The sequence below is a fragment of the Cibotium barometz genome, chromosome 37 (assembly GCF_041138505.1).
Source record: "Cibotium barometz isolate CiBa-2024 chromosome 37, ASM4113850v1, whole genome shotgun sequence".
NCBI lineage: Eukaryota > Viridiplantae > Streptophyta > Polypodiopsida > Cyatheales > Cibotiaceae > Cibotium > Cibotium barometz.
In genome coordinates, this window is record NC_141082.1 from 15,844,599 (window position 1) to 15,853,571 (window position 8,973).

An 8,973-nucleotide genomic window follows, 5' to 3' on the forward strand; every position below is an offset into this window, starting at 1 on the left:
TATGCTGACAACATTGATGGCATGAGTTACGAATCTCAGATGATACTAATTAGTGTGATTAATGTCGATGGCTCTACGGCATTAATTGGTGTGTTTATAATGTCTTGAACTAAACCTATTGGTGTGATTAACATGATTACGCAAGTAATATGAGTCTTAGATGATACTAAATAGAGTGACTAACATATCTGGGCATTTAACATAAGTCTTAAATGATACTAATTGGCATGATCTACGTTGATAAGCATGGGATGTAAGTCTTAAATGATAGTAATTGTTGTGGACGCATGGATTTTTATCTATTAACATTGAGTGCTTATTATCCTTGGATTATGGCTTTGTGTATGGTGAGTATAATCACTTTGTGAGTGTTGTATTACTGTTGCTTGAGGAATGTCTTAGATATATTAGTGTAGTTCATCATGAAGGAGTTGTGTGGTTAGTGTTAACCTCTCTGTATTGTTGTAATTTTTTGGTGCAAAAGGTAAGGTTGGACACTAACACTATACGCAGACGGGGACTATGCTACTGAATGCAAGGAAGAAGAAGTGTTATGGAATTGCTGTAAGGCTAGATATTTAATTTGCTTGCTTTAATTAGTTTTGCATAATCAGTCTTAAATTTGTTCTACTGGTAAGCTAAGCCAATGTTGCATATAGGTGTATGTAACACAAGACGACAATCTGAATGGCATGCCTACAGTGAGGGAGAGCATAACATTCTCAGTGACGTTGCGTCTGTTGGACAAGATGCCTGTATATGAGAAGAAGGCCATAGTGGAAAGTGTGATTGTGAAGATGGGCTTGTAGGACGTGTGATTGCGGAGATGGACTTGCATGACTACACGGACACCCTGGTGGGAAAGTGGCACTTAAGGGGGATCGACACAGGCAAGAAGAGGCGAGTGAGCATAGCCATGGAGGTTAGTGCAATTAATTACTATTACTGCAATACATTATGTCAAGCAATTTATCATTTTTCTCCTTAAATTTTTATCTTGCAAAATTATTACAACGAAGTCTACAAATACACTACATGCTATTTTAAATGATTAAAATAGCTTAATTATATTTCTCAAAAAAATTTAGTTCACCAGTGTGTGTGTATATGTGTGTATGAGTGATAGAGAGAGAAGAGAGAGAGAGAAAGAGAGAGGTGCCTGAGAGAGAAAGATGCATGTCTTTGTTTGAGAGACAGAGAGAGAGAGAGAGAGAGAGAGAGAGAGAGAGAGAGAGAGAGAGAGAGAGAGAGAGAGAGAGAGAGAGAGAGAGAGAGAAGCTGGTGGGTTGAGAGAGAAAGGTAGAGGGAAGGAGGGAAAGAGAGAGAGATGCGCCTGAGAGAGAAAGTAAAATATCTTTGTATTGGAGAGAGAGAACTGTGTGGACAGAGATATATAGAGAGAGAGGGGGGTGTAGGTTCATAGAGAGGAAGAGAGAGAGATATGTGCCTAAGAGAGAAAGATGCATGTCTATATTAGAGATCACAAAGAGAGAGAGAGAGAGAGAGAGAGAGAGAGAGAGAGAGAGAGAGAGAGAGAGAGAGAGAGAGAGAGAGAGAGAGAGGCTATATGTGCGGGTATGTTTGGGCTGAGAGAAAGGTAGAGAGTGGGAGGGAGGGAGAGAGAGAGATGCACCGGAGAAAAAAATTTGAATGTCTCTCTTTTGGAAAGAGAGAATTATGTGGAATAAGGGAGAGGGTGCGTCTAGAGAGAGAGAGAGAGAGAGAGAGAGAGAGAGAGAGAGAGAGAGAGAGAGAGAGAGAGAGAGAGATGGGTAGAAAAAATTTAAATTTTGTGTATGTATGCAAAGTGTGCTATGACATCTTACATGTTAAATTCAATTCATTGATTTCATTTTTTTGGGAAACATAATTATAATTATGTTTATAAACTGTGCAGAAACATATATAATAGTCTGACTTTACAAAAGCCACACATATCCTTTGAAATCCCACTATTAATAAGTAAACCACAGATCTTATTCCACCTCTTCTCCTCGTGCAAACAAAAGATGAATGCTCCCAAGAAATGTGATATCCCACTTGCAAGCCAACCACTAGAAGAGACTCAATAGTACACCCTTTAGGAGTCTGTTCCTCCATGAACTCTTTCTTGGTCTAGATCTTTACAATAGGTCTCATTCCAACAGGATTCTCTATCAAGGCCATAGAGTTATGAACCGGTTGCTTCTCCTGTAGTAGATACCATCTTTGTGTCTTAACTGATTTCAACGTGTGTGATTAGTGATGCCTTATTAATAAAGTTGTCTTTTTTAATGGTGTACTTAGCTCAACCCCTCGGAGACGGGTCTCAAACATTGAGTGTATTGGGACTTTATTTGGCCACACATGGACAATTGTACGTTGCTATGTCATGTGTTAGATCATCCGATGCAGTGAAAGTGTGTGTAAAGCATATTGTGGAATATGAAAGTGGCACAACAGGTTCAAATGAAGTCTTCACAACCAATGTTGTCTACAAGGAGGTTTTGCAAATGGCATGCCGAAGAATTTAAATGTAAATGGCAGCTTGCAAATGTTAGAGACTACATTTATACATATCTTTGTGCAATGAAGTAAGCATTTGATTGGAGAATGTTTCTGAAGATGTGCAAGTGTAGTCTTTGTTTGCTTTTGGATTGCTTTTATATACAATGCCCTTATATTATTCATTGCTTGGCTCAAGCTACTAAGAGCACGCACACACACACACACACACACACACACACACAACCATACGTGTGTGTGTGTGTGTATAGAGAGAGAGAGAGAGAGAGAGAGAGAGGGAGAGGGGAGAGAGAGAGAAAGAGAGAGTGTGTTATATTTGATATCAGGGATATATTGCTTAGGATGGATGTGGCAAGGAGATCATTTTCATTCGTTTATGGTGATGGACAAGATATTGAAGGGTAAATGTTTTAGACGTTTGCTATAATTTAGGTATTATTATTTTTCAAGATCTATTTAATATTCATGCTAAATTGTAGACCCTCCATTTTGGGAAGGCCAAGCAACAGCTTCTCTAATTATCAAACTATTAGAGTGCACTGGTGTTTTACGGTATATATACAAACTTCCTTTTTATGTAGCTTTTGTGTTTTGTTTGATTAATTTATATTTTTATTGAAACATTCTTTTTGTAACAGGGAATATCTTCACTTTTTAGAACCCAAATTATTGTTAGGTTTGTATGGACGAGACAGTTACGAGACAAGAGCTTTGGGCTCTTAGGAATTTACAATCTACGATTGCGAAAGGTTGTAGATCAACTTCATGTATATGTAATGTTTGTGGATTATGGAAAGCCTGATAAGTTCAACTTTCGGTACATAGGCACTGAACAAAATACAGAATTTTTCGATTTGCTATTTACAAGCCTGTTCAAATGCCGTTCGCCTCAAATATTGATCCACCAAATGAGTTTTGTTAGCTTGTATCCTTATCCAACTTTTTTCAACGAGAGTTATATTTTTAATGCTAATATTTTTTATGGCATACATGTTGCCAAATGAAGGCGTGGGGTATAGGCTACCAAAGAGAGATAATCCAGTTGTCTGAAGATTATTTTGAGGCCGTGTTCAGGTGTGTTGAGATAGATTATTTTAGGGTTTGTAATGCTAGATGTATATTTATATACCAAGTTTGGTGCTTTAGAAGCTTCTATATGGATATATATGGTAATCATGATGTGTTTATATATAAGGTTGGCAAGTTGAGGACGATGTATACATATATGTATGAGTATGACCAATATCTATGAATATTATGGGTGCGTGCGCATACACAGACACATATTTACATGTGTGTATGTGACATGCAAACATGCATTCATAGGTGCACACACACTTACACATATCTTTCAGTTGTGGCATGTATGGTTTCAATGGATTTCACGTACATGTACACATACGTTGTCATGAGAATATATTTTAAGTCCTCTTTAAGAATATTATTTTTTCCTCTTGAGTAATTTGGGGACGCCTAGGTTACTCTTGCGTCATGCCGGCTAGGTTAATATCGTGGGTGACACCACTATAAATATTAATACGTGCGGTATATGACGTATGCTTGGGGCCGTCTATGATTATTTCAGTTAGGTTTGTATGGCAGGGTGATTCCTGGGATACTTACGCCTGGTAGTCATGAGTTGGTGATGGTTTGTACCTGTTTAATATTTGTGGGATTAATTTAATTATTAATTGAGCTTATATTTTCAAGTGATGAAGATTATGAGGATTTATGAATAATGTCGAGGAGAATGTTTCTTATGCGCATCATATTTATTTTTACAAGTGTAGCTTGTAACCTTAGTAGTTGATTTTTCCATTTTGATACATTGGAAAATTTAATACATTTATAATGTTGAATTTATTAAAGCCTAAAGGCTTTACCCTAGCCCCAATTTTTGGGACACTCTATTTTTGTTGTGGAAGAGTGTCGTGCTCTCTAAAAGCATACTTTGTATATTTTTGGGGACTATGGCCTATTTTTGGTTGAAAGCTAATAAAAATACTCTTTTGTGGGGAAGGCCACACACAAGGGGGGGGGAAGATTGCACCCAGCATGTTTGTCTTGGAGCTAAGTATTATGTTTGCTATGCTTTTGTTCAATTTATTTGATTTTGTTGAAACCTGCAAAGCATGTGTTTTCATGGTTGAATTCATGTGTTGAATTTCTCAAGTGTTCTACAAGCTATCCTAGAGAGCGATTCCATTTTCAGCGGTATCAGAGCTTGGGCTAGGAGATTTGTGGAAAGGTGGGAAAGGTCTTTATCAACACAACTCTCAAGAAAGTTGCAGGCTTTTAACCTGGTCGACAAAAGAAGGGTTTGTGGTCTTTAATCAAAAATTCAAATTCCCAAACTAGCTCTACTTCTCAAACCCACTTACCTCTTCCCAAAACCATTCTTCTTCATCAAAAAGTGGTTTTGCTCAAAGCTTCATGAATTTCAAATCCAACCATATAGATGGATTCCCCATAGCCAAAAACCTCATGTGATTTGCTCAGTTTTTGCAAAGGTTCAAGGTAGAAGCAACCTATAATGGACGGACTGCATGCTATGTGAGTTTTAAGCCATGAAAAATAAATAAAATCAAGCAAATTTGAGGCGCCGATTTGCAGCCTCACGGGCGGAAAAAAAAAACGTGAGAAGAAGACCACAAAAATCAATTAAGCTACTAATTACTTAATCTCAATTAAGCCAAATCCTCAACTTAACTCAATTCTACTTTTCTCAAGCCCAATGCAAAATTCACGGAAAGATTCTAAAATCAGTCGTAAAGCTTTTTCATTTCAAAATTATGATAGCAAGAAAGATGCTCGAGTCCTTTTAGCATGGTTTAGTCAATTGGATGACTACTTTTCGGGGGAGAAATTTTCCGAGAAGGACAAGATCAAATGTGTGGCTAATCACATGGTGGATAGCGCAGCTTTATGGTGGAGCGTCATCAAGCAAGGACGTGACAACCGGATTCATGGAAAAGGTTTCAAAGGCTAGTGAAAAAGCATTTCGTACCTTCACAATTTAAATCTAAAGCTAGGCATCAATGGGATACATTGCATCAACTTGAAAAAGAAAGCATGTCTCAGTATGTGGAGAAGTTTTGGAATACATTACTACAGGTACAGGTTGTGGAGAAAGTCAATGAGAAGGTCCAAAAGAGGAAATTCATTTCGGGCCTTAAGTCTACAATTAGGGCCGATGTGAATATGTTTAGACCTCATTCACTTTCTACAGCTATATCTTTGGCAACAAATTTCGAACGCAAAAATGGTTTTCTTAGAGAGGCCAAGTCATTTGAGAGTAACCAATCTAAACCTTTTTCTAAACCTTTTCATGCTTCAAGAAATTTTCATAAGCCAGGGTTTGACAAAGGCAAGGAGATGGTCAAAGGCGAATCAAATTCAAAGAAAGTCAACGGTGGCAAGCCCAAAGGTCCTCCAATCAAATGTTTTTGATGTCATAAAGAAGGACATATAGCACCAAATTGCCCAGAACGTGCAAAGAATCCGACACCTACGGCACGAGTCAATATTCTTAAAGAGGACTTAAAATATATTCTCATGACAAGCAAGAGGGATGTCATGAGAATATATTTTAAGTCATCTTTAAGAATATTATTTTCCTCTCTTGAGTAATTTGGGGACGCCTAGGTTACTCTTGCGTCATGCCGGCGAGGTTAATATCGTGGGTGACACCACTATAAATATTAATACGTACGGTATATGACGTATGCTTGGGACCATCTATGATTATTTCAGTTAGGTTTGTATGGCAGGGTGATTCCTAGGGTACTTACGCCTGGTAGTCATGAGTTGGTGATGGTTTGTACCTGTTTAATATTTGTGGGATTAATTTAATTATTAATTGGGCTTATATTTTCAAGTGATGAAGATTACGAGGATTGATGAATAATGTCGAGGAGAATGTTTCTTATGCGCATCATATTTATTTTTACAAGCGTAGCTTGTAACCTTAGTAGTTGATTTTTTCATTTTGATACATTGGAAAAAATACATTTATAATGTTGAGTTTATTAAAGCCTAAAGGCTTTACCCTAGCCCCAATTTTTGGGACACTCTATTTTTGTTGTGGAAGAGTGTCGTGCTCTCTAAAAGCACACTTTGTATATTTTTGGAGGCTATGGCCTATTTTTGGTTGAAAGCTAATAAAAATACTCTTGTGTGGGGAAGGCCACACACAAGGGGGGGGAGAAGATTGCACCCAACATGTTTGTCTTGGAGCTAAGTATTATGTTTGCTATGCTTTTGTTCAATTTATTTGATTTTGTTGAAACCTGCAAAGCATGTGTTTTCATGGTTGAATTTATGTGTTGAATTTCTCAAGTGTTCCACAAGCTATCCTAGAGAACGATTTCGTTTTCATACGTACACATACATACGTACATCTTTATGCCTGTTTGTGTGTAACTCAATGTGCCTAGCTTTTAAAGGAAGGGTGATTTTACACATATTTCTTTTGCCTGTACCTACATGGAAAATGCTTCCTTGAAAATGCAAAATGCTTCTTGCCTGTCGGAGACGGGTCGCGACACTAGTGTTATCTAGAGGAAGATTTTCACAAAGTTACCATGTGGCGAGAATTTGGAAGTTCAGGAAGGAGAGGAGAAGGTTTGAGGAGATTTAGGTAGAATTTGAATTTGCAATCTCAAAAGAAGTGCGAAGCACAGGTTGCCCACTAGTTGTGTATTATAATTCTATTCTCAAGGTTGTACGGACATTTACATAAATTTTGCATGTTGAGTGTCCATGTGGGTGCCTTTGAAACATGTGCTAGGCTAGCATGTGATTGTGCACATGTGGTTGTACGTTGGGTTTTTGAAATACCGGTTGTTGTAGGAAGCTACAATTATTTTGATTGGTTAAAAATAATGTTTTTGTTCTTTTTGCCGGGCATTTGTAATGATAATAATTTGACATAGAGAGAAAGTTATCCTTTGAAAATCACAAAAAGACACTCTTATGAATATGGAATGTTAAAGTGGCTGGTATTCTAATTTCTGAGCTGCAGGCTAAGGTGGCTGCCTGCTCATGACTAAACTGTACTCCGAGGCTAAGGTGCAAGCCACGGTGCCAGGACACAAGAAAGGCGTGCATGACTAAACTGTACTCCGAGCTGCAGGCCAAGTTGCATGCTATCGTGCACGCCAGGTCAAAAGAAAGGCGTGCATCGCTAAACTGTACTTAGAGCTGCAGGCTAAGAGGCAGGTCACAAGAAAGGCGTGCATGGCTAAACTATACTCCGAGCTGCAGGCTAAGATGCAGGCCAGGTCACAAGAAAGGCGTGCATGACATTGGGAAAGTAATGGAGTTTTCATGCTATAAAAGGGGAAAGGATTCAGTCCTTTTGATAACAATATAGAGTAATGGCTTCGTATTCATCTCAGGTAATGGCTTCGTGCATTCATCTGAGGTACTGAGAAAGCCTGCAAACTCTAATGTTGGTAGGAATTCTGCAGTAGATCCGGTTATGAAAGATACTCCATTTACATTCCCACGTAGCTAAGTTAGGGTTTTGTTTCGTAATATCTACCATCAGTATTTAAAACTGATTGCGGGGGTGTGTGTGTGTTGGTGTTGCATGGACAGGTGATCTTGCTTGCTCTTACCATCATGACGCTCGCGTCCACCATCATCCCGGCGCCGGCCCTAGGCTCGGGGACTTGCTCATGCTATTTAGATTGGAGCACGCGTCGGTGCGCCGTAGACGACAACTGCAACGAGGGCTATGTTCCGCTTTGCCTCGTAGGCCCAAGTGACCCCCCCGTCTGTGGTGGTTTGTGCCCTAATCAACTGCTCATATCATGATGCTAAACCTTAATCACACAACTCATCTTTGAGTTCTCCTGGTTCTGACAAACCACCTTTTGTCTCTTCCTCCTGCAGGTTGCTGGTGCCAGGCAAGCGCTAGCGAAGCCACACTCGGAAACGCACGCGATCAACCCCTCCTCAGTCCTCGTAAAAACATTCGCCAGCTTGGGATGTAATCTCAATGCACGTCGCAGTGCTCGCTATCCGTTGCCCTATCTTTTGGGCCTCCTACGAGCTTGGGACCTAGTGCTCTAAGGTTTTGTGGGTCATCAATAACAAGGGGCTAGTGAGCAATAATGTGAAGCTTTTCATATCTCATTTTGATCTTTGACTTGTTTATAATCTTGTTTTACTATATATATATATATATGTATATATATATATATGTATCTATATATATATATATGTATCTATATATATATATATAACCAACTCTATATATAATATATAAACACATTGGCTTTGCTTGGAAGATCAAGAATGTAGCAGAGAGGAAAGAAGCCATCCATGCATTGGAGAAGGTGCTATCTAAAATTGGGCTACATGGAGGTAATGTCCATATTATGAAGGACACTAAAAAGTCATCTAATGAAAAGGAAGTTCCAATGAAGCCCTCTATTGGAGGTGTTAAGGCAAGAAGGTTTC

The 8,973-nt window shown here is 38.7% G+C and overlaps 1 protein-coding gene and 1 long non-coding RNA gene across 2 annotated transcripts in view; both read left to right on the forward strand.

The window, feature by feature from the left end:
- Nucleotides 1–3,287, forward strand: part of LOC147616992 (uncharacterized) — a 4,296-nt gene extending 1,009 nt beyond the window's left edge. Inside the window, exons 2-3 of the long non-coding RNA XR_015262320.1 lie at nt 703–922; nt 2,832–3,287. This is a non-coding gene — a long non-coding RNA (uncharacterized LOC147616992). The remainder of the gene's footprint in view (nt 1–702; nt 923–2,831) is intronic.
- Nucleotides 3,288–7,883: 4,596 nt separating this feature from the next.
- On the forward strand, nt 7,884–8,644 carry LOC147616993 (uncharacterized). Its single transcript, XM_086776329.1, has 3 exons — nt 7,884–7,904; nt 8,107–8,293; nt 8,404–8,644. Exons 1-3 carry the CDS (start codon nt 7,884–7,886, stop codon nt 8,502–8,504), a joined length of 309 nt encoding a protein of 102 aa, XP_086632455.1. The 3' UTR covers nt 8,505–8,644.
- Nucleotides 8,645–8,973: the final 329 nt, after the last annotated feature.

Bases quoted from the DNA above. Each gene is read 5' to 3' on its own strand.
- LOC147616993 (XM_086776329.1), top strand. From the start codon at position 7,884: ATGGCTTCGTATTCATCTCAG. The intron at 7,905-8,106 runs GTAATGGCTTCG...TTGCATGGACAG, and splicing joins TGGCTTCGTATTCATCTCAG to GTGATCTTGCTTGCTCTTAC. The intron at 8,294-8,403 runs GTTTGTGCCCTA...TTCCTCCTGCAG, and splicing joins TGACCCCCCCGTCTGTGGTG to GTTGCTGGTGCCAGGCAAGC.